The following is a 25241-nucleotide window of genomic DNA, read 5'->3' on the forward strand; positions in this document are numbered from 1 at the left end:
TGTCAACAACAGCAAGACCGTTAGTGCCACTTCCTGGCTGTCAGGTTAAATTTTTACAAGGTAGGGCTGTCTCCTTTTGAAGAGTAATCTTAAACAATCTCATTATTTACCAACCCATGGGCTTATTTGATGTTAACACAATCACCTGCCAGCCATAAAATAAGCTTCCAAACTCAGAGGGCACCCTCCTTACAGGAGTCCTACCCAGGGGCTGTGGTTCAAGTTCAGTGTGAAGGGAGAGAGAGAGAAGAGGAGAGAGGAAGAGCGGAGAGGAGAGAGAGAGAGAGGAGGAGAGAGAGAGAGAGAGAGAGAGAGAGAGAGAGAGACAAAGAGAGAGAGAGAAGAAGAAGAAGAAGAAGAAGAGAGAAGGAGAAGAGAAGAAGAAGAGAAGAGGAAAAAAGAAAAGAAGAAGAAGAAGAAGAAGAAGAAGAAGAAGAAGAAGAAGAAGAAAGCCCGTGAAACCTAACACTCTTAAGGAGGAATGTTCCTACTGGGACGAGGACTCTCAATTAATTAAGACAGAAAACTGGTCATTAAAACTTGTAAATGAAAAGGCCGCAAGTACAGACACGTACACTGATAGAGCTGTATACATGTCTACCTAGAATGGAAACAAGCCTGTTGTGTAATTCTCTCGCTAAATTGCCACCTCTTGCTGTGTTTAACCCTGGAGGACAGCATCCTCCCCCACCCCCACCCCCCTACACTTCCAACTCCACCCTCATCCTGTTCAGCCATCCACCCTCTGGGGCTCTGTATACTTGGCGTCGGTCCATAGCCACCGCGGCTAGAAAGCAAAGGGAGAAATCACTCTTAATATCCCTATTTGTCAGATAAGGGAACTGCGCCCCAGAGATGTCATTTTGTGGCTTCTCCAAAGTGGTGTGGAACGGAGTGTTAGCCTGGTTCTCTCTGATTCTTTCTCCTCTGGTTTCTGAGAGTTTAGTACTGGGGGTGGGGTGGGGGGTGGGGGGGTCCCTTGTGGAATCACTAAATGTAGCAACAGGTCTGTGAAAAGCAGCCAGTCATGGTGTCTGGTCAGGTCTAAGGTCATCCCCGGAGTCCTTAGTATAAGATGGATGGCAGGTGACATCGCGTTCTCACCAGGTAGGCCAGCCTGCAGGAGCCAAAGTCACCTCAATGGGGCAGCCAACAAGCTCAAGTCGAAGGGCAGTTCTAGCCTGTAGGAGATGTTCCACACAGCCAAAGCAGTTTCTGAAATTGGTCACGGCTGACCAGTCCCTAAGGAAAAGCCTGGGCTGGTCATGACTGATCAGCTTCCCAAGGAAACAAAGGGCAGCGCTTCACCCAAACAAGGAACAAGAGACCAACGATAGCATTTCAGGACAGCGCCTGCTCTCTGGCACCCTCAGATGTAGCCAGTGACCGATTCTGCTGCCTTATCTAATGGGATCCTTATAACAGCTATAAAGGCATCTGTTAAAGCCCTTCAAAGAGGGTTATCACGGCCCATGTAAGGAGCTTATCTCACTTCCCAAACTCTGGCTGCCACAGAGCTAGTGTTTCGGCTGCAAAGCCTTTTAGGAGCGGCTGGTGGTGTCCTGGGACCACACACACACAGTGGCATTTGACAGAGATCCCCAGTGGGCTGTAAAAGCTAAGACAAAGGAGACAAACTGCCAAGTCTAGGGATGTGTCAACCCAGCCGTGAAGGCACCGTCACCTCTCCCTCCAGCTCCATTCCACCTGTATGTGACACACCAGGTCTCCTCTTGTCTTTCTGGTAGGGGACGATCCCAAGGCCTGGCATGTCCCTCAAGACAAGAGCCCTACCACCATGCTAACCCCAGCCCCACCATTCTCGCATTTTTCCTTAGCATCAGATACAAAGCCCACATCTTAAATTAAGCAAGCTCACTTGCTTAAATTGTAGGAAACTACATGTAGTATTTAGTATTGTGACCATTTTCTGGGTGTACAGCTCGGTGGCACTATGTGTACCCACATGGTACCTATCCAGCTCCAAAGTGTTCACAGTTTGCAAGAAGCCCTGAATCCATTAAACAGCAATTACCCCACCCTACCCTAGCCTATAACCCTGGCTGCTACTTCCTATCCCCATAAGTTTTCCACCCTCTTTTTCTGTTTTTTAAGGTGTGTGTGTGTGTGTGTGTGTGTGTGTGTGTGCGCGCGCGCGCGCGCGCAGTTATATGCACTGGTATGCACCTGTGTAGACCAGACAACTGCCCAAGTCATCCTTAGGAACACTGCTCACTTCCTTTGAGACATGGTCTGTCATTGGCCTAGAAGTCACCAGTTAGGCTAGACTGACAAGCCAGTGCACCCCAGGGATCCCACTGTTTCCACCTCCCCAGTGTTAGGAGTCCAAGCACTCAGCACTTTCATGTGGGTCCCAGCATTGAGACTCAGGAACCTCTTATTTTATGAGGAAAGAAAGAAAGAAAGAAAGAAAGAAAGAAAGGAAGAAAGAAAGAGAGAGAGAAAGGAAGAGAGAAAGGAAGAAAGAAAGAATAAACCCTGAAGCATATGCATTGTTTTAATCCACACACTCTGGTCTATAGAGCTCTGGATTGTGAGCACATCACAGATTCTCAAGACATACCAGGGATGTCATTGTGACTACAGGAGAATGACTGGTTCCCAAATGAGGGTGTGGGAGGATGGAGCAGCATTGCTCATGGGTGTAGAGAGAGCCATCAATTCTGCAGCCTCCCTCCCAGCTCCTAACTCCTCCTCTTCCCTCTTCTGTCACTCGTCTTCCTGTCCACCACCTGTACAGTGGAAGCATTCACTCAGTGTCACACAGTCACCATGGTGACTGACAGCTGGTGAGGCACCCCCCACCCCCACCCCGGTCTCATCTGTCCTCACCTAAGAAGATGGATCCTTCGCCCTGGGCCAGCTCTGTTTGCTTTAGTCTCCTTTCGTTTTCTTTAGAGTTCACCAGCTTGATAAACTATATTGCTATCCTTAAGAGTCACTAAAGAGATGGTCTCAGTGCGTAAAAGCACTTACCGCCCTAGCAGAGGACCCAGGCTCAGTTCCCAGCACATGCACACACACACACACACACACACACACACACACACACACACACACACACACACGGTAGCTCACAACCATCTGTAACTGGTTCCAGGGATCTGAATCCCTTTTCTGGGCCTCTGAGTGCTGTTGCATGTATGTGGTGCACAGGCAGACAAGAAAGCACATACAATAAATAAATAAACATTAAAAATATAAAATGATGTTTAAAGAAGTGCTCAGATTACAAAGGAAGACAGAAACCCACCTAACACCAGTGTTCAGAGACAGAGACCACTAACACCAGTGTTGAGGCCTTGGGATACTTGGAATGGATGGACAGGAACTTGGCAGCTTCTCAGGCGATGGCACCAGTGAACTGGGAGATGAAGTCTGAGTTGAACCTTTTATTAGGAGCCCAGTCTATATCAGCGTATCTCCAATTGCTTTATTACAGTTTAATTACTATGACACCATCAAATCTATAATCTCCCCCAAGTTAGTTTTTCGTAACAAGGATACAAGGATGGTGGCATTTCATAACCACCTTCCGCCAGTTGACTATTTTAAGTACTGCTCTTTCTGTGCCCAGCATTCCCAAAGCAAAATCTTCCCTACCTTCCAGCAGATTCTTCCTCTGGAACACAATGGAACATTCTCGCAATGCCCTATAAGCCCTTTCAAATGAAAACCAATCAATCACAGACTATCAGGCCATTTCTATGTAAGGATATTATGTGACAAGGGACCAAACCTGCTCCTCTGCACGTCTGAATTATGGCCTATTGTGACACGCCAGTGTCTCTTGTCTGGGTTCAGGCCCTCTGAGGAACAGCATGTTCTCCCGGGCACCCGGGACAGAGGGTGAGGGACTATAGCTTTTGACCCTAGGCTCCACTCGCTTGCAGGCTGAGCTGGAAGATTTATGGCTGATCTTTGTCAGAGTGTAGCCTTGCTGATCTATAGCTTCTGTAGGAGGAGAAGTTTCCAGTAAGGAAAGAAAACGGCACACACCACTCTATGCATGCTGAAGGTAATGTAGAAAATTGAAAAGAATCCCTAGTAACCTCTTAGCTGGGCAATGTCACCTGGCCCAGACTTATAAGGACCAGTCTAAACTTCTTACTTCTGCATAACAGAGTCATCTCTTGGCAGTTGGCTATGTTAACTAACCTTTTAACGTGCTGTCTCTTACAGTCAGACCCATAAGTGTCAGAAGTACTATCTCTGCATCCCATGTTCTCAACAGCATCATTTGTAAACAGTAAAAGCAGCACACCTATCCAGGGATGGAGGAATCTATAGCAAAATGTGGTCTAAGCACACAAAGGAATATCGCATGGACTTGACTCTGACATGTGCTATAGCATGGATGAACCTCCCGGGTATCAGGTTAAGAGAAATAAATCAGGCATGAAGAGACAAAAATGCCAAGTGAGTCTACCTCTATTTGGTATCTAGAGTTATAACATTCACAGAGACAGAAAAACGGGGTTGCCAAGGGCCAGGGGGGGTGGGGACAGAAGTCCTTGTTTAGTGGGTTTGCAGCTCAGGCTTGCAGGAAGAAAGAGTTCCCAGGGACAAATTGTGGTGGCTGCACCTCAGTTCGGATGCACTAGATACCACTCAGTTAATAGTTAAGGTGGTAAAGTTCACGTGTAATTTACCATGAAGTATATACTTTCAGGGTAGGGGGTGGGTGCAGCTCAATATTGGAATACTTGCCTCACATACGCAATGCCCTGGATTCCACTCTCAGCATCTAAACAACACTAACAAAATCAGGGGCTGGAGAGACGGCTTGGTGGTAAAGGGCACTGCCTGCTCATATAAGGGGACCCGGGTTTGGCGAGCGCCCTCATAGCGGCTCACGACCATCTGTTAACTCCAGTTTATCCTGATGCCTTCTTCCAAGGCACACACATGGAACACAGACACACATGCAAGCAAAACCCTCATGAGCATAAAAATCAAAGGAATAAATCTCTTATAAAATGAAAAATAACTTTTTTTTAGAGCTAGGGAGATAACTCGGTGGGTAAAATGTTACTGGTTTGCCAATCAGGCCTAATGACCTGACTGTCTGTCATCTTGGTGGGACCCTCAGAACCTATACACAAAACCTCACTGCGGTAGCACAAGTTTCCAGCCCCAGCCCTCCTGGCCGGAGGCGGGAAGCAGAGACAGGAAAATCTCTGGGGCTTGTGGGTCCGCTGACTTGGCATTAACCTGTGGTGAACAACAAGAGAGACCCTGTCTCAAAGAAGATGAAAGGCAAGGACCTCCCTGGGAGGTCTACTCACCTCTACCCCACACATTGTGGCATATGAGCACTCCTCAGTTCAAGTGAGCAGGCACTCACATACTATTTAAAAAAATAACTCTCTTAAAAAGGAAGACAAAGGAAAAGTAGAAAAGTCTATGGTGTCGGCTGCAGAGATGGCAGAAGGTGGACAGAGAGACAATCGCTCCCGAACCCCTTCTATTCCAGGTGCTTCTTGGGGGCATATGCCCCAAGTCCACACACACACCTGTCCAGTCACTCTAGCAAGGAGAACTAGAAGCCAAGGGTGAGACATGACCGGCTGTACAGTCAGACACCTCTGCTGAGAGCTGGGCCAAGGCCAAGACACTAAGGAAATGACTCTGAGGCTCTTCCAATACTGAAAGGGCATTGACCAAAGGAAGGGACAGACAGAAAAGCTTGTGACCAGTACTGAAGACACCATAGCTTATCCTAATGACTCCCTTTTCCAACTCAGTTCACAGTTTTTTTTGTTGTTGTTTTTGTTGTTGTTGTTGTTTTGTTGCTTTTGTTTTTTTGTCACAACAATGGTAGTGTCCGTGCTCCCTGTATTTCTAAAGAATGATCTTAGCAATTTCAGGGGGGATCATACAATCAGCTTATAGGGCCCTCGAGGGGGCCTGGTGAAAGGAGTTAACAAGTTCCTAAGCCAGGGAGAGAAAAGAGGTCAATACTGTTGGGCTCAAGAATTCAATAATGCATGAGGCAAATACTTCACCCCAGGGCCCCGCCCACTTTCTTATCTATGCAGCACCATGACCTACTTTCTGGGCTCCTTTACAACAGATTAAAAAAAAAACAAAAAAACAAACACCAAGGAGTCACATTGAGTTGTGTATATGTTTGGTAACTTCACAGCCGTTTTCCCCTTCAAAGTCACACATTTAGCATTAAGTGGAAACACACTTCATATAAACTGTCTGAAAATAGCTTGCTGGCCTGGGCTGTTTAGAAATCTGTCTCCGCGAAGGCCATGACTCAATTCAGAGATCTGAGGCATGGAGGGCCATCTCAAAACTCATGCTGAGGGCTCACCAGAGGGCAAGGAACTCCAAGGTGCTCTAGTAGCTTTGTCGCTTAACGAAAGGCATTTTGATTCCAGATAGCTGTAGCTCATCCGAGATAGCAGGGGTGGGAGGGTGGGGGTGGGGGTGGGGAGGGGTTTCCTGGGGCTCAGCCTTATGTCCCAGGGGGAAGACTACAGACCCTAGGTTCCAGCTGAACTTCTCTCCCTGAGAAAACCACAGCAGATTCGCTAGCAACAGGGTGGTGCTGAGAGGCCAGAGCCCAACCAACAGCCCCAGCTTATGTGTTCTGTGTATGAGGTCACAATCCATGGGGACGCCTGGGAGGATCCTGCTCGCACACTCCCTACCCTTTCGCTGCTCAGCTCCGCCTCACCCTGTGAGCCCTTCCTGCCGTTTCCAGAGCACATCTATCCAGCTGCCATGCTCTCTCGTGTCTCAGTGAAACCTACCAAATGCCAACTCCCAACACAGAGCAGCCAGTGGCCGCCTCCCCCTCCTGCTGCTCCACCCCCACCAGGCTCCTTTTTCTTACTTCTTCCCGGGCATCTCTGAAGGACGAATTCAAAGCTCCTCCTCTCTTGGGGAGAGAAGCCTTGGAGGTGTCTTCTTGCTGTCCGAAAAGCTCCTCAATGGTCTTCTTGTCAATCTGGTAGTGCTGCTGCTGCTTGGCCGCTAAGGTCCAGATGTTGGTCTTGCCGCGAACTTGCTCCTCTGGAATGGTTTTCCAGAAAAAGCTTCGCATCCGTTTCTTCTTACCCGGGGAGCTGTAGCCATTCACGTGAGAAACTGGGGGTAGTCCTGGAGGAGGAGGGGGGATGGGAGGTCCCCCAGGAAGTGGAGGTGGCAGAGGAGGAGGTGGGGAGGGAGGAAAGCCCTCTCCTGAGTGTGGGCAAGGTGGAGGTGGAGGCGGTGGAGGAGGAGGCGGTGGAGGAGATGCAGAGGGTGACGTGGTGTGCCCAGTCATGAATGCAGCTGCCGTGGCAAGAGTCCCATTTTCTTTATCGCTGGCCAGGGAGACACAATTCATAACATGCATAGTACTGTTGCCTTCTAAGGAGCTAATTCCTTGACCTTGGAGAAGCAGACACAAACATCAAACCCCGGTCGTGCTTCTTGGCTCACGAGTCTGCTGCCAGGAGAGAAGGCAACCCTGCTGCATGTCAGCTTCCAGACCTGTGAAAAACAGAGTAAGTTTAAAGTCAGCACTGGCAAATGTTTCCATGCTTTTTCCCCTTCGGAGGCCAGGGTCCGCCGGCCCACAGTGCAGAGATATTCAGGTCAAGAGGCAGATCTCAAAGCACACCGGAGTGAGCACATATCTTTCTAAATCCAAACCACATTTTGCTACTGGGAAGAACTGCCAGCAATAAAACCAATTTGGAACTCTCCCATTAATCAATGAGGCACGTCCACAGGCAAGCGCCTGCTGTAGGATCGGGAGTGTTCTCTCTATGAATAAACTGCTTGTTCGCCCGAGAGGCTCCTGGCTTTCTTGGACCATGTAGAGCCGCCCTTGGGGAAACTGCCCAAATTGCTGAAGCGTTAGGTTCTTAGTGACCCTGCCTTTTTCCAGTCTGGACACGTTTTCTCCAATCACTGGGTCAAAAGGCATCTTCATGTTGAAGGGAGCAGGTGGAGCACTTAAACACAGTAATGGCCCAGCTTGTTTCCCCGGAGCCAGGGTCACCATGTTCCTGTTCCCCCAATCAGGGAAAAGCATGCCAGGTGCGTTACATCACTTCACTAGACTCCCGTTCTCTCCTCTACAAAGTTTCAGTGCATTAAGTGACTCCCATCACCTCTTCAGATCTTGTCATTTTGGAGTCTAGAAAAGCCACTCTTCAGAGACCCTAAACTTGTCACCTGCCTTGTCTAACCCTGTTAATGCTATTAGCAAAGAGGAGAAAGACAAGGGCACAGCTGCCCCTCATCAAGTTCGCCAGGGCTCTAGCCCGTAGCCACACAGCTCACTTACCTTAGAGACCTGCATTTTTATGGACCTACCGATACTCGGTTTTGACCTTCTACTGGCTATTGTCAAACTCCAAACAGGATGAAAATAACTTCATTTCTTCTCCTAAGAAGCCAGGTTGAGAGAAGGAGTGAAGGGAGCCCACAGAGGGTCTTGATGGAGCACTCCAATGTGTGACTAGGAAGCTTTTTACATGATTTTTTTTCTGGCTATAATTATCCACTTACGTCATCACGGTTAGAGCCTCGACTTGCAGGCACAAGTGGATCACACAACACTGGGTTATACAGAAGCAGAGCGTCTGACACCACTAATTCAGACATTATGAAATATTGTAATAAACAGCATATAATAGGCAGAAATTCCTGGGGAGCGAGAGTGGAGTCCAGAAACATTTTCCCTTCAGCGCTCAGCTCTGCAACTTCCTCCAGCTGCAATCTGAGCAGGGGTAGATGACCTCACCTACATCTCAGCATTTTTCACCTATGAAATAGGAGAACACCTTTTCCATTGGCTGGTGTAAGAAAAATGCACTAATGCAGGAATGCAGTTAACTATTTCTAATAACAATTGCTCAGATGCACACTTTTCCTTTATCTTCACAAACAATACATTTGCTTTAAAAGCCCGTCTCACGGGGAGGGCTCTGCCGAGATGGCTCAGTGGTTAGAAGTGAATACTGCTCTTTCAAGGACTCAGCACCCATGTCAAGTGGCCCGGAACCACCTGTAACTCCAGCTCCGGGGAATCTGACCCTTGGGACTCCAAAGGTATCTATCTACACTCAAGCACTACACATATATACACTCGTACACAAACATACGCAAACATGCATCGTGTGCATACATACACATAGTTTAAAAATCTTTTTAAAAAATCGAGTTTATAGGAGAAACGCTGCTAGAAATATATGTAATATCTCCCCTTTGCTACTAAAATTAGTGAACTGTGAGATTTTTTTTTTCTCTTTTAATATTCAGTGGGCACGTTAAACCACCTTTGTGTTACAAGTTAAATATTTTTATGACACATTTAACTGTCTGAGGTTTACTTATTTTATTTGTGGTGGTAGGGACTGAACTCCAGGCCCTTTTGCTTGCCAACCAGGTGGACCTCATCAATTGCTGAGCTATTGTCCTGCCTTTATTTACTTTGGAGCTGGGCATTCAATCCACATGCTCAGGATATGCTCTACCACTAAGCTACATGTCCAGCCCCTGACACTTAAAGTATTGAATAGGAAATGTCATTTCCGGCTATTAACTTGATACCTTAAAAAAAAAAAATCATCTCCATGATTTCATGTGTGTAATTCGGCAGCATCATTGGTTGTCCCCACTGGGTAATTTCTAAATAAGTAAAGTTATAAGTATGTATCTAAGATGAATTCTGGTTCGCTAGAGATGCAGCTGACTTTTAGAAGGAGTTTTCATAATTATCATTAGGGGCATAACTAGGCTGTCTTCATAGTTGGCACCCCTAGAGCGGTCATGACTCATTGTCAATTACAGTTTATAGTTACATTTGAACTCTTCTTTTTTCAAGACTGTACAGGTAATTTTGGCAGTTTGTTCTTACATATTTTATATTCTTCTGTGCACAAAATAACCCTTACAAGAAGTTGCTAATTCTCCAATTCATTTCCGGTTCCATATATACCTATGTATTTCTGTATCGTCACCACTGCCATCACCACCCCCACCCCAGTGACGGCAACTGAACACAGAAGTCTCATGCACGCCAGGCAAGCCTCTACCTCGAGACCCTGAGTAACCCCCAGCACTGAGGGGGCTACAAGTGGGGGAAAGCTTAAAAAAAACTGATCTGGAAAGTAATAATTTATCTGTTTCAGAGAAGTATAGTTACAGGTGTAGCAGCACACCCTTCAGTGCATATACAGAAATACTGAGCGAAGAAGCTGCAGACTCAAAGGGAGTATGACATCACCAGCCACTGTCTTCTGACACCTACAGCCCAAAGCACTAAGGCTCTTTTGACTACTGTGCTGTGCACAGCGGAAGTACCAGACACAAACGTGCAAAAGTTAAAAAGTGACACAAATGAACTTGCATTGATAAGATACTACCCCGCCCTGCCTGACAGAAGAATGTCACTTTAAGACAATGAAGGAACAAAGATACTGTCTTGGTCCCTTTATCTGGTACCTCTCCCCATAACATCGCCAACAGCATCTAGTGAGTCAGTTCACTGGCAAAGATTAGCTACGCGCTAATGTTTTCACTCCCATTATTTCAGTGCTGCATCCCTGCTACTAACACTGGGCAGGATTTCCAGTGTTAAATATGTGGTAGGAAAAGGAGGGGCTCAGATAGGATTCTAACTCCTTCTAGTCACCTGTGGGATTAAGGGGATGCACCAAAAAATTCTATTATACTATCTACAGTAGAGATGACACTGCACTCTTGTGGGAAGGACTGTAAGCAACACACTTTCAAGGACACTGGGAGAAACGCAGGTGATGCAAACACCCTGACAGATGACACTGTTGCCTGCTTCTCACAGTCGGCAATTGGCAGCAGGGGACAATAGAATCGGCCCTACTTCTGTCTGGGACTCGCCAAATACCCCATCAATCTCCCCAAGACAAACAGAGGCAGGCTTGTATTTAACATCTCCGCTATAGGGGGACCTCAACAGCAGGGAGGAGGCTGTTAAATGCAGACAGAACCCATCTTTAAGTCCTCTGAGCGGTAACCATGGTCCATCAGAGCTGGGGGTTGCTGTCCCACCCTCTGGGGTGGATGCTGCTCAGTTGAGCATCTTTTAACGCAGAATTCAGTAAGGGCTGCATATGATAAGAATATTCCTAAGGGCTCCTGGAAGAGCTCTCTGGCTCCTGGCTAACCTCTCTAACTAGGGCTCTCTCAAAGGAGGGACTGCACCACTGTTCAGCAATAATAAAAAGTGACACAGCACCAGGTGGCTTTCCTCTTGCCTCTTGACCAGTGTGTCACGGATGAGGCCTGAGTTGGAAGTGCAGCCATACACCTGATGAACTGAGGACAAAGAGGCCAAGCTACACACACAGTTTTGGTTGAGAAAAGAGAGATAGGGCCGGGGCAAATTCCTGTCTTCCCTTCTCTCTGTTCCTTAAGGGACATTCCTCCACCTCGACCTGCCTTTTCAAAGCCTTTCTTGATCAAGAAATACAGACTGTCAGTTTGCGCGAGCAACAACACAGTCTGACTTGGCACTTCAGTCGGCAGCTGAATCCAGGATGGCAGGTTTAATCTGTCACGTCACATAAACAAACACTCACAGCTGCGGGAGAACGCCGCCCGCCTGTTTCTGAATGCACATTTTCAGTTTCTTCTCTAACAATCTCCCCCAAACCAGGAAGAATAGGTCTGGAGGGCCAAAGGATGCTCCTGGAGAGACAGAAGCTCCTGGAAGGCAAGCGGAGACCAGAGAGGGTGCCCGCTGAAGGCCTAACTTAAGGCAGAGTTTCTTTAAATACTAGCTCCAGGTCTTCATGAAAGTCGTCCCGACCAAGGTGGGAAGGGAGCAACCAGAAAGCGATTTCTTTCCGGTCAAGATGGACACGGTTATTTCCCAAGTCTTTGCCCACCACTTCCTTTGGTCTCTAGCCCCGCGCTCTGACTTATCCACTCACCAGAAGGTCCTCGGCTCCGCCGGCTCACTCTGTGCTTAGCCCAAGTTCCCCAAGGCCACTAGCTTCCAGCAATAGCCGCAGCTAGGATCCCGGGACAGCAGGCGAGCTCCGAGTGGGCGGTCCCTAGGCCGCGCTAGCTCAGAGGCCGCCTTATCTGGGACGGGAAGGCGCGCGTCTCGGGGAAGAGACGCCCACACGCACCGCACAGGATCCCCGGCGGGGACCGTGGGGACAGCCCTCCCGGGAAGGGCTCGACCCTCCGCTTCCAGGAATGCCCAGCACTCCTCAGTCCGGGACCAGCTCAGAGGCCATCGGCCGCTAGTTGTGCGACCCCTGGGAACCCCTTCGGTGCCGACCAGACCCAAGGTGGCTCGTCCTGTCCTGGCTTCCCCTCCAACTCAGGGCTCCCAGTTCTCCGCGGAGCTCATGGTTCTTAGACCCAGTGGCCTCCAGCTACTTGGAGTACCGCTGCGGCGACACCGTGTGGTCCCCAGCGCCGCACTGCGGCTCTGCACCGAGGGAGAGGGGATGAGCTCGAGATAGAAACGCAAAAAGGAGTCTCTGGGGCTGGAGGCCGAGACCCGGCACGGCCCGGGACTAGGGGCGATTGCCACCCCGCTGCTCCACAAGCCCCAACATCATTTCCGACGTGAACTTCCAGCGAGGTGTGAAGGCTCAGGAAGCCTCCCTGCCCTACACCACTGTGGCAGGAGCGAGCCCTCGCTAAAAGGGGCTCCGTGACCGGCGTGCCTGCGTAAGTGCCAAGAAGCTAACTGAACCTCTGAGGTCCCACCCGAGGACAGCGCCGCGCTGGGCTCGGACTCCGAAGCCGGGCCGGTCCAGCGCGTGTGCGCCTCGGGGCACAGGGCCTGCCCTCCTGGATCAGGTCCCCAGAGTGGGAGTGGGGTGCAGAGCTCGCGCTTCCCCGCATTCTCCCAGGGCCGCCGCTCGGCCCAGCATCCCCCCCTCCCCCGCCCCGCAACCCAGCCTCCCAGCCCCGGCTCTCGTTCCCATCCCGCACTCACCGCGCCCGCGCTCCCGGCGCCCGCGCAGCCTCCGCCCGCTGTCCCGGCGCCGCGGTCTCTCCGCAGGACTGCAGGCCAGGGACTGTGAGGGGGTAGGGCGGTGCGGAGGGGCGGGGCCGCTGCAGGTAACAATGCTGCCTACCCGGCTGCTCCTCGAGCCGGCTGCAAAAGACAGCACGCCCTTTCCTGCTCGGCTGCCTCTCTCGCTCCCCTTCCACTAGAACAGCACCGCCACCGCGCTCGCCCTCGCCTTCGCCAGCTCCGGGCTCCGGAGACTCGAAGGCCACCGCCCAGCACGCTGCTCCTGGCACCTGAAGACCAGCGCCGGGCTGGGCCGGCAACCACAGAGGGAGATGGAAATTGCTGCAGGGCGAAGATGAGCCCTGGTGTCCTAGTGGAGCGAAGGAGCGAGGGGGAGGCGCCACGCTCGTTACTGAGCAGGTCACCGCCTTCCACAAAAGGAACCTCTGCAGCGGTCTAGTGGACACCCTGCCCTGCGCACACGCATGAATTTCACACCCCACACAAATTCGTAGGCACGCATGCACCTTCTTCACACACGTTCACACACCTCCGCGCGCCAGCACGCTTCGCTCCACAGTAGTTTTCTCCTTGGAGCGTTGGGCAAAGCTAGGAGAGCTCCCAGGCGGTCCAGAGCTTGTCTGGAGGTCAGATCCTCTGTGGGGCACGCCAAATTGTCTCTTCTCCCGTCCCCTTCCCACACTTTCCTCTCCTTCCCCTTCCCTCTCCTTTATTTTCTTTTGTCTCATAATGGTAACAAACTTTTCAGCTTTATTAAAGGGGAAAAAAAAAAAAAAAAAAAAGTCTGGCCGACCTAGCTGAATGAAGCAGCTCAGTCTGGGAACTGGAAAGAGCCCGCCCACTCATGAAGGAAACAGGGAAGTCAGTCTAATCGCGGTTTTTTTTTTTTTCCAAAGTGACTTGCGACGAAGCCAGGCAGAGAGGAGTAGTCAAAAGAAGACTTACCCTGGACAGACCGGCTGCTGGCACCTCAGCTGCCGGGGAGGGAAGCGCCCTCTGCGGGAATGAAGTCACCCTACCCTTTTCTGGGTGCGCTCTGAGGACTTGCAGTTACTCCACCAGGGTCCCAGGTCCCAGATCCTGGACTCTGACACAACTCCTCACCTTCTTCTGCTAGCCTTGCGTAGAAAAAGAGGAGTCCTAGTTCAAATCAGCCCACTATCCAAGACCCCAAAGCCGTGCCTGCCTATTTCTTGACCTTCTTTAATGGTTCTTTGGCCCTCAGTGTAGTTCACGATTTAACACAACCAACAAACACTGAAAATAGCAAGGCCAGTCTAAGGCTGGGAATTCATGTTAGTCCACATGAATACTGACTGATACCCAGGTAAAAAAGTAAAAAAAAAAAAAAAAAGTATGAGTTGTGGGATGGCGCCCTTTTCCTTTTTTTTTTTTTTAAGACAGGGTTTCTCTGTATAGCCCTGGCTGTCCTCCAACACACAGAGATCTGCATCGGTCACCAGGCCCGCCCCTGTATCTCTTCTTTACCTAGTCAGAACCTGCTATCTTCCTCCCGTCCACTGCGCCTCGCCCTGCATGCCTGCATGGGGCCCCACATTTCAGGGTACCTTTCTGTAAGACCAGTCTTTTCCTACTCCTTTGTGTGGTCCAGCTATCCCAGAAGCTGAGGCAAACGGATAGCTTGAGAGTAGGAATTTAGCCAGCCGGGGCAACATGGTGAGATTTTCAAAGAAAAAAAAAAAAAAAAAAAGCCACTTCAGAGGAGTCAAGCCCAGTGGCCTGTCCTCCTCCCTCTGGCCTTTCATCTCCAGCGCCATTGTGGCCCCAGGGGCCTTCCTCGGCTTCTCTAGCTCTCCCTGGCTGAACCTTCCTTTCCTCTGGGCACATTCACAAGGCCCTTACGACCCTCCATCTCCTATTGTCCCTTATAATCCCATGGGAATCCATTCTGATTTTAATCTGGACGCCTTTTTCAAAGAAAGGCAATAAAACCGAATAAACATGGCCTTAGGTTTCCATCCTTGGAAAGGGGCCCAGGAAAAACGAGGGCCAATTGTCTTCGGTTATGCCAGTGACTCGGATCCACATCCTCCTGGTGGAGGGGCAAGTCCGGAGTCAATGCCTGGAAGTCAACTCACCTTCCCCTCAAACCAACACCTCTCCCGTCTTCCCTTTCTCTATAATGGCTGCCTTGGGAAGTCGAAGCCCCGCTGCCATACTAGTTCTAACTAGAGTAAGGTGGTCTTAAGATCATCACCCACCAGCCTTCCATTTTGTTTTCCACTCCAGGGGAAGTGTAATTGGACACCTAAGTCCTGAAGCTTGAACACGTCTCCCCTTCTCACTAAAATTCACTCACCCCCAAACTACCGCAGGACTACTGTGTTTACAGGTCAATCTTACGGCTTTCCACATCCGGCTCGGCCCTTCTGGTGGGTCATCGGACAAGGCAGTGGCACCCGGCATTATCTCCTGCTGTTTGGGCATCCCTTTCCTGCAAGGAGCTTGGCATGAGGCCCCTGCATAGACAGACCTTCCTTATTTCGACTTGTTCTTCTTTTGACCAGTAGATGGTCTGAACGTGCCAGAAGGAAGCAATGCAGAGCTCTCCAGTCTAGGAGGCAATTTCATCATATGCAGGTTTGCTATGACCAGCAAAGAGCTTTGCCACATCTACAATAGGAAAATGTGCCAACCAGCCTGTGGGGGAGGCTCAGAAGGTCCCTAAAGCAGTGTGGCCCAAGTCAGCCTGGCTACCAGATTAGTGGCTGGAAAATGGCTGCTGCTGTCCCTTGGCAGCGAATGGAGGGTGGTGTGGCCAGCCTCTTCCCAAGGGAGACATTCAGAGTATTTAGTTTCTTAGCGTGACTGGGACGTCCCTGAGAGCCAGCAGAATATCCTCTGGGCTATACCTGCTTTCCCTGTTCTCTGTGAAGTTTGCTCTGCCCTCTTCCAGAATAGTCTTTCCAGAAAGTTCCATTTCTACCACTGTGCGCAATTCCGTTCTTCTGGCTCCCACTTCTGAGACGCTCTCAGTTTTTTCTTCCCAACCCCACCCCGACCCCAAAGACACGCATTGTGTTTAATCTGTCATTGGGAACCACCGACTGAACAAAACCTTCAAATTGGCATGACTCAATTTCAGCATCCATTCTAATGCCCATCTCACCATTATAGCGCAGACTTAGCTGCTAAAGAAGTGGATTCAGCCTTTGTGCTGACTCCACGGGGCCTTGGACACAGTGAAGTCAGTCCCCTCAGGCACAAGCTGAAGCAACAGGCTCACTTTAAAGCTCTTTCTCCCCTGCCCCTCCCTCCACTGCTTCTCCTATTTTTATGATACAGAGGTTTGCTCTGCTTAGTGTTTTCCTCTTTATTCTTTCAAACTGCACGTGTTGGGGTTACTTCTCAGGGTTTAGATCACAGGTTGTGGCTTTGCCTCTCAAGACCTGAAACAGCAGGAAGAAATAAGTGGTTAATTCTATAGTTAAACAGTCTGGCCGATAAACGAAAGTGTTACAAACCTACCTAGCTGCTGCCCCTGCTGAGACTGGCACAAGGTCTCCTCTGAAAGGAAGAAATCTCAACAAACAGAGCCTGCAGATTCGACTCTCGGGCTGAATGCAAACTTGGCTCAAACACCTAATTGGAAAAAATGCAAATGCCATATTCCTATAATCTTCCAAACAACTTTTATGAGATTTCCCCACATTTTTTGTTCCACTTAATTTATTTTGCGTGTGTGTGTGTGTGTGTGTGTGTGTGTGTGTGTGTGTGTGTGCGCGCGCGCGCGCGCGCGCGCGCCCGCGTGAGCCACACAGTATGCATGTGATGCCTAGGGACATTGCAGGACATTTTTTTCTCTTACCACTTGGGGTCTAGGGATCAAACCTGAGTCACAAGGCTTGGTGGCAAGCACCTTTAACCGCTGAGCTACGCTTCTCTGTCCCCACCCCTTTTTCTTTTCTTTTTCTTCTTTTCTCTCTTCTCTCTCTCTCCCTCTCTCTCTCTTTTGTTTTTGAATTGGCAAAATGCCAGGCTACAGAATTTAAATAGTAAGTTGCCTTAAAATTTAGTAAACATTGACTGGGCTCCGATCATTAAGAGGGTAGAACTTTTTTTTTTTTTTTTGGTCAGATGCTAAGTAACAATTTCCAAACATGTTATATAGAAAGTGCTTTCTCCTGTGTTAATATCCATGGCAGCATCAACGCCATCTCCCATGTCGTTGTGCAGGTGCTTGTCCATAACAGCGGTGGTTTGTTTGAGTTAAGGGTCAAGAGACTAAAAACAACTCTTACCCAACATAGGTATGGGGTAATAAGAAATCAGAGGGCCCTTGTCCCTACCTGCCTGTAAAGCAAATCATCCATTTTCCCCCCCTTCAGGTGTGTGAGAGAGTTCTGGAAGGTAAGGACAGAGCAAAGAGACCAAAAGGAGACAGTGGTAGTATTATATGTTGAATTTCCTCAGAAAGCCTTCACCTGTACCTATTTCAGTTTACCCCAGCTCAGTGGCTAGAACGTACTGGCTGAGACATTACAGCCGGAAGCAGAACACACAGAGTCAACATGTGCTGCGACAGCTCAGCCCAGCACTTCTTTCCTTATCCGTCTCCCAAAACAAGCAGGTGGGCCTGGATGAGAATGAGGTTAGAGTGGCCATTTGCCGGTTTATTTTGCTACTGGCTGTAACTTTTCAAACTGTTTACCCTTCCAAGAAGATAGAAGGACAAATAGGGTAATTTGAAGCCATAACTCTTGCAGTATAAACAGTTCCCAAACAAACTAAGGAATCAGCAATAGAGTGGTGTGTGTGTGTGTGTGTGTGTGTGTGTGTGTGTGTGTGTGTGTGTGTGTTTCCCTGTGGGAACGCTATGTAAAGACTTGTAGGAAGTATATAGCTAGAAGAAAGACCAGTTGTTGACTTAGTAAGTTGTTAAAAAAAAAAAAAAACAGCCCTTTGCTTCAGGGAATCAAGTGTATGCTGGTGAAACAGCTTGGAAGATAATGCTTTGCAATAAGTTTCTCTTTTTAATAAGCAGGTTCAATAATCATACTTGGGCTCTGATAGGAAAGAATTAAGACCAGCCTGTAACAACTCGTGCTTTGTTTTGGCTCGACTTGCTTTTGCCAGTGTTTGGGATGGACCCCAAGGCTCCATGCAGCCTAGGCCCTAACCAGAACCCTGATGTTTCTCAAGTGGACATGGAGAAGTAGCCTTAAAGCATTTTCTTGAGCAAGTAAGTAAGGTGTTTTGTTGTTGATACTATCGGTCAAGTTTAGCTTGACATTGGGTGCAAACAGAAATCCTATGAAATGCTTGGTGCTGTAATTAGCTCATGTTTACATAGTTTTGTGGGCCAGGTCAGGATAAGGTTGAAAGGGAGCTGGGTCTGTTGGGGTTAAAGCTAGGAGTTACCTTTCATCCTTTCTAAGTTCTGCTTTCCTTCTAAAACAAAGGGATACTGAATGCTTGACAGTAGCATCTTAGAATGGACTAAAACACTTCCTCACATTCCTAAATCTCTTTTATGTAGTGTTGTGTACATACAATTGGCTTCTGTGTGGTAGCCATTAAACCGTTCACTGGATAAAGAGTAAAACGCATTTGTACAATGGACTCTGCTGGTGAGGAGCTCTCAGGTCTAGGTACAGAGAAGAGAGCACAACTTCACATTTAATTTTTTTTTCTTGAAATATTGCAGAGTTCCTAAACAACCCCAGTTCTTCAACACACTCCAGCCCTTTGTGGAAGGCAACAGTAAATGGATTTAGGGAGGAGTTTTTTTTTTTTTTTTAAGATTTATTTATTTATTACTTACACAGTGTTCTGCTTTCATGTATGCCTGAATACCAGAACAGGGCACCAGATCTCATTATAGATGGTTGTGAGCCACCATGTGGTTGCTGGGAATTGAACTCAGGGCCTCTGGAAAAGCAACCAGTGCTTTTAACCTCTGAGCCATCTCTCTAGGACCGAATTTAGGGTTTTAAATGGTCACACTTCCTGTAGGGTGACTGATGGACAGTCACTCCACAGGTGTCTTCTTTACAAGAGAGGGAGGGCAGTAGATTTAGGACAGCACACCTACAGGAGGCATTCCACACTGAGACATGGAATGTTTTATTTTTATGCTACACACACACAAACACACACACACACACACACAAACACACACACACTACAATTTCTCATCCTAGGATAATTGCAAGCCACTGGCTGTGAATTCTTATTTAGCCAAAATTTGGGGTCAGAAACATTTACAGTTTTAAAGAGAGTCTAAGGCCAGTACAGAACCACGGTACGTGTCCACGCATCTCCATTCCTAGCCCACATTCCCCGCCAGGAGGATTTGCAGTTTCCACCTTAAGTCTTCTTTCCTCTGTAAGCACCACAGCTTCTGTCTGTAAGGACACCAGTTTCTGAGGTGGCTGTTTGTCAAGGAGCTCATGAGGTGCAGGAACCCTGGGATCTCCATGCTCATGGTCTGGGGTCTACAGAACTGCCTGATGGCTTAGGCTCCTTGCTGTATGAATCAGTTGGCCGGGAAAGCTGGAGCAGGGTTTCTACATCCAAGAGAATAGAGCCGAGGCCAGTCTGACTCATCACAGTTTTTATTAGCATCTAGACTTTCAATAAAGTCACACGCTTTTAGCCAAAGCAGTTGAGAAGACTGACAAGGACTTTTATTTTAAAGTACTAGGTATTTTTGGATGTGTCGCCTGTCATGAAAAGCCCGTTTCTTCTGCACTGTGCCGCACTAAAGGGCTTATCTTTCAGAGCTGTTCCAGAAAAACCATCTGTATAGGTTCTGAGGTCTTCCTGCCCCCCAGTCTGCATGCGTGGATTTATAATCCACACATTTCGACAACTGGGTGGCGGCTACTTGCTGATTTCTTTTCCTTCTAAAAGATGGCAGCACTCGGGCTGGCCTCTAGAAGTAAACTGAGGTCAGACGGTCAACAGCTCATCTTCTAAGAACCCATCTCCCCCGGACCTACAAGACTCAGATGACTTTGCCACGTCAACTGCCCAACTATACCCTAGTGCTGAGAGGAGCTAGACAGACAGAAGGAGAAAAAAGGTAGAGTGCATGATGGCTAGAGGTGGTGCTCTACAGAACTGCTACAACAGGACATTATGTGACCACTCACACAGTAGACACAAGACCACCCCAAAGCAGTGGACCTCACATGGCCCAAGACAACAGCTCACTGGTCTATGCATTGTTCTAATGGCATCTCCCTATTAACTTTGCAGTTGCCTATGGTTACCATGCATCTGACACCATGCCACACATGAAACGCCTGTTAAAGGTTAGAAAAGGGAGTACACCGTTTATCAATTCCCGGAATACTCCACCATGCAACATCCAGAATCCTTCTCTCTTAAGCTTGCCCCTAAAGTGAGCTACCCAAATTCCCACGGAGAACTCTGCGCTCCCTCTTGCGTGTACTTACACTCTGTAATAAAATTTCCCAATAGTTTTGCCTGGTCTCACTTCTGCACTCCTTCTCTGATGATAAGAACCTGAAAACACTGGGAAGTGCCAGTGTTTTCTGCTCTGTCCCTGAGAGGCCTCCAGGTATAATCTACTGGTGACAATGCCACTGGTATAAAAAGGAGTCAAGCCTGCAAGTATTCTATATTGGGTTGGCTGGTAGTTGGGGGTGGGGTTGCTAAGCATGAAAGCCTACAAAGGGAATATTGTGCTGTGGACTTGATTGATGTGAGGCTTAGTCGGGCAGCATATGGATGGGACTGTGTTCACAGATCACACTGCAAGTATCTGCCTACTTACCTACACCCATCTTAGATGTAAGCAATATGCTGTCTGGATTGGTCCTTCTGTCCCCTACAAGCACCCAATGACACTAGCGGGCCCTCTGTCACTCAAGTCCAGAGGCCCCAGTAATAGGAACCCTTTTTACTGAGAACACCATGCTTTGACATGCAAACCACAGGGAAAGTTACAAAATGCTCACATCAGTTGTTGTCTTCCACAGGCCTCTACAGTATGGAGGGAGCCGTCAGAGAGATGCAAGCTCTTTGAAGCAGGATATTAAAAAAAACATGAAGGCAACAGTCAGGCACCATAACATTTTATGGTGAACTGAAGAAACGTAGGCTTGCACAGGCTGGTTAACATTTCAGAAGACATGCTGGTGCTCGACCCAAAGCAAGACTGGCCCACAGGTAGACTGAAAAACAACACCAGCGCACTCTCACAGGGCCTGGGACGGAAAGGGATGGAGAGGGGGGTTTTTTCAGGTGGGATTCAAGAAAACCATAGCAAAGAGGAGTGAGGACCAAAGCATGTCATGTGTAATGTCTACTGTTTTAAAGTTACACTTGAGAGTGGAGAGGACTCCTGACTTCAACAGAAGGGAGACTAAGTATGCCCTTGGAAAGAATTGTCTAACCCTTTACAGCTTGGGACCAAACGGCTTCCACAAGCTCTGTGTAAGACTGCAAAGGGGACACATAGGAGGAAAATATTGTAACAGTGAATTGTCAGCAGATTAATAATCGTCAATGCTTCCTTAGTTGAGTGAACCCAATTCACAACCAGTGACCAGGAATTCACAGTAAAAAAAAAAAAAAAAAAAAAAAAAAAAAGAGCTCGAAGAACTAAATAGGCAGAGTTCTTCCTAGAATAAACCAAGGTCATTGTGGAGGTCACTGGCAAGGAAGTCTAAGTGGCCTGGACTAAAGTGATTTGTGTTGAAGGGAAAAAAGACTTGTTTTCACTGTCCCGCTCATGGGCACAAATAGTGACTCTGAAGTCTTGAAAACCCCAACACAGCACAACAGCCCATTATGTCACTGTGGTTTTGTTTTAAAAGGACAAAGAGGCAAGTTAGGACCAGAGCCTGCTGAGAAGCGTTCACGCTGCACTTCTCCGCTCCCTGTGAGTTCAGGCACCAAGAATTTTTTTTCCCCTTTTGTCATATTAGTAGCTGTTAATTTAGGATTTCTAACTAATTTCTCTTATTTTACAGCTGGCTTTAACAGGAGGAAAACGCTAGTAACTAAAAGTCATGAAGAAAAGCCAACTTTTTTACAGAAAATGTTAACCGAAAGTCATGAAGAAAGACTGGTCTTCTTGAAAAATAAGACCTTTCAGTGATGTTGGTGGTGATTCTCAGGCAGAAAAGCAGTGTCACTACCACACTACCAAACCTTTGGATTAATCTGTACACAGGAAACAGACAATGACTGAGAGTGTGCCCTCCAAGGAGAGCTTGCTGGCATCTGACCCAGGAATCAGAGTCCTCTTCAGGGTATGACTGGGATCAGGTGATGAGGGTCAATACCAGTCGTTCAGCAAATACTCGTGACTGTTTGAACTCGCACTTAAAGCTCCTGCGATAAGCTCTATAGCAACCATTGCCATGGTTAGACCTCCGTGCTCAAACACTGCCTGGGTTTCTGCGGCTTCGCTTAGGACGGGGACCCAGCTAGGACGCTGGGATCTGGAGTAATGTTCCCAGTCTTCCCAGTCTTAGCCGGGTGAGGACTGATGGAAGAGGCGACCCCTGAGAATGCACACACCTAGGATTTATCTTATAGAGTGGAGCTACTTTACTAATTTATTGGTGTGAATTAGGGAAAATCTGGCTACCTCAAAAAATACCTTTTTAGATGAAAAATCAGTTTTAAGCAGTCAAATTATTACAGCTAAATTGTCAGCAACTGGAGTGTTAGTGCAGAACAGTGCTATGCTGTGTGCCTGCTCATGAACAGAAAGCACACAACCAAGACAGAAGAAATCATCCTAACTGAGCTAAAATAAAGTTAGCTCTGTTTTGCGCCCAATTCCCTTGAACTTTCAAATAGCTAGAGATGAGCCCAGGTTAAAACTGAGGGGGAAAATACCTCGCTTAGTGAATGCGCTTCCACTCATCAGCCTCATTTCCCAGACTCAGCCCGTGCCTTTGCTTGATGCTGATGTTTTCTCTTTTTACATGCTGGGGGGGGGGGGGGGGGGGGTGTATTCTAGAATCTTTATGCATGGGGCAAGAAGTGTCACTGACTATATTAAAAAGAAAAGAAGAGAGACTTGACAGAATCCTATTGCCTTTCTAGACCAAATTGCCACTTAAAAATTAATTTAATAGCCAGAAATGGCGGCGCATGCCTTTAATCCCAGCACTCAGGAGGCAGAGGCAGGCAGATCACTGATTTTGAGGCCAGCCTGGTCTACAAAGTGAGTCCAGGACTGCCAAGACTACACAGAGAAACTCTGTCTCAAAAAACTAATAATAATAATAGTAGTAGTAGTAATAATAATAGTAATAATAATTTTACTATGAAAAATGTAAGAAATTTGATTAGGACTATAACCACGCACATATACACCCATCTGTCTCACCAAGTGGCATTTTGCCATTATTTAAGAAGCTTTTTCCTGCTAGGCACAAGTGTGCATGCCTTTAAATTCAGCACTCAAGAGGCAGATGGAGGTGATCTCTTGAGTTCAGGCTAGCTAGTGATACATAGTGAGGTCCTGTCTCAAAACATGCGTGTGCATGTGTGTAGGGGGCACCTATTCCTTTCTTCCAGGTATGGTTATGCACCAACACACTGCAGCTAACCCTTAAAAAAAAAAGCAAACTTCATGATCTTTGCACTTGAAGTGTTCTGAGCACACATCTCCTAATATTGTCCCCTACAGTGGCAGAGCTGAAAATTCAATGCAAAACCTCTCACAGCATCGAACACATTCAAAGTAGCCAGCTGTTCTCCCAATGTTTCAGGCAGCTGTTTGTCTTTTTAAACCATGGGCTACAGATTCAAGGTGAAAAACTGCATGCGTGCCTTTCTCAGGAGTTCAGTGTCTAGCCATAGTAAGTACCTATTTCTCAAGGAAAGTTATAATTACCTGACCCAAACTCTAGGTATGGGTTTTTTTTTTTTAATAATAAACTTTCTAATGTAGAGCCAGAAATCACTTAGAGGGAGAATAAACGTAGGGCAGTGGGCTCTCTTGATGGGTTCAGCAGGCAAAGGCATTTGCTGCCAAGCCTGATGCCCTAAGTTTGATTCCTGAACCTACATGGTACAAGGAAAGAACCAAGTTCTGCAAGTTGACCTCTGACCTCCACTCACACTGCGACCCTGATGTGCCTACACACAGTAATAAGTCAATGTACAAACAGTTTTTTAGGTGGGGTAGCGGATATAATTTCTCGAGTATTTTATTTCTTGTTCCAAAAACGTCACTATTTCACTTTTTTTTTTTTAAAGGAAGATGACATGGGTCATTTACCTCCTTCCCTGTCTCACGCTAAACAAGCGAAATAGCTCCCTGCCACCATAGCAAGAGTCTTTGCTGGCCATGTTTGACACCAAAGCTCCAAGACAGCATGAATATGATCTGGCTTACTTTTCTGATTGTGTCTACACTGCACAGGCCCATATTTCACACACAAACACATGTGCACACCCAAGCCAGAAGCCGGACAATAAGAAAGTCTGTTAGAGAAAGCCACCTTTAAAACCAGCACAAGTTTTTACCTGTGTGTGTGTGGCAGAGGCTGATGTCTGACATCTCTCAGTAGCTCTCCACCCAAGTGTCTAAGAGGTTCTCTCACCAAACCTGGAGATCAGTGATTCAGGCCAGCAAGCTCCAGGGATCCCCCAGTCTCCAGCTGCTCAGCATCAGTCTTAAAGCCACACTGCTCCATGAATGGCTTTTAAGTGGGAGCTGGGGATTTGAACTCAGGACCTCATGCTTGCACAGAAAGCACTGTACTGACTGATCATCACATCTCCCCGGCTCCCTCTTTGACCTCCACCCCCCTTTTGTTTTTGTTTTTTGTTTTGAGACAAGAGTTTCTTTGTGTAGCTCCAGCTGTCCTGGAACTCTGCAGAGCAGACTGGCCTCAAACTCAGAGCGATCCACCTGCCTCTGCCTCCCAAGAGCTGGGATTAAAGGTGTGCGGCACCACTACCTGGCTCTCATAGACCTTTCTTGTGATTCAACAACTAATGCTTGAACCACAGTCGCAGAAAGGTCACTTAGACAAGACTTAAGCTCAAGTCTTCAACAGAAGATTGTGTTTCATGAAAAGCATGCTGGGACCAAACACAAGTCTTAGGTGCTTTCAGTTTTTGTGCAATTTTCCTGTCACCTAAGTTCCCAGTTCTGACAGGGTATTAGTGAACTAACTGCAGTGGTGTTAGGGGTCTCGGCCTCAGCTGTATGGATAGCGTCCTCCTTCCGTGTTGGGGCTGAGAGCAGAGTGACAATTCTTCCTTC

At 47.9% G+C, this 25241-nt stretch overlaps 1 protein-coding gene and 1 long non-coding RNA gene across 6 annotated transcripts in view; one reads left to right on the forward strand and one right to left on the reverse strand.

Moving 5' to 3' along the window:
- Window positions 1-14128, reverse strand: part of Fhdc1 (FH2 domain containing 1) — a 38858-nt gene extending 24730 nt beyond the window's left edge. The window contains exons 1-2 of one of the 4 annotated variants that reach the window (XM_051157374.1): window positions 14032-14128; window positions 6872-7512 (exon numbers count right to left, since the gene is read on the reverse strand). In XM_051157374.1, the coding sequence (XP_051013331.1) occupies window positions 6872-7375 (504 nt within the window). In that variant the 5' untranslated portion in view covers window positions 7376-7512; window positions 14032-14128. Of the gene's footprint in view, window positions 1-6871; window positions 7513-11945; window positions 12242-12970; window positions 13519-13957 lie in introns of those variants that run through there. The other 3 variants (XM_051157371.1, XM_051157372.1, XM_051157373.1) reach the window with 3 other exon arrangements.
- Window positions 14129-15337: 1209 nt separating this feature from the next.
- LOC127198940 (uncharacterized) lies at window positions 15338-22034 on the forward strand. 2 transcript variants are annotated; one of them, XR_007831907.1, is made up of 4 exons: window positions 15338-15613; window positions 18110-18215; window positions 20983-21172; window positions 21979-22034. It is a non-coding gene; the product is annotated as an uncharacterized LOC127198940 (long non-coding RNA). The 2 variants fall into 2 exon arrangements; XR_007831906.1 differs by lacking the exon at window positions 21979-22034 and adding an exon at window positions 21823-21890.
- The last annotated feature ends 3207 nt before the right edge of the window (window positions 22035-25241 follow it).

This window comes from Acomys russatus, chromosome 15, assembly GCF_903995435.1.
Source record: "Acomys russatus chromosome 15, mAcoRus1.1, whole genome shotgun sequence".
Classification (NCBI taxonomy): domain Eukaryota; kingdom Metazoa; phylum Chordata; class Mammalia; order Rodentia; family Muridae; genus Acomys; species Acomys russatus.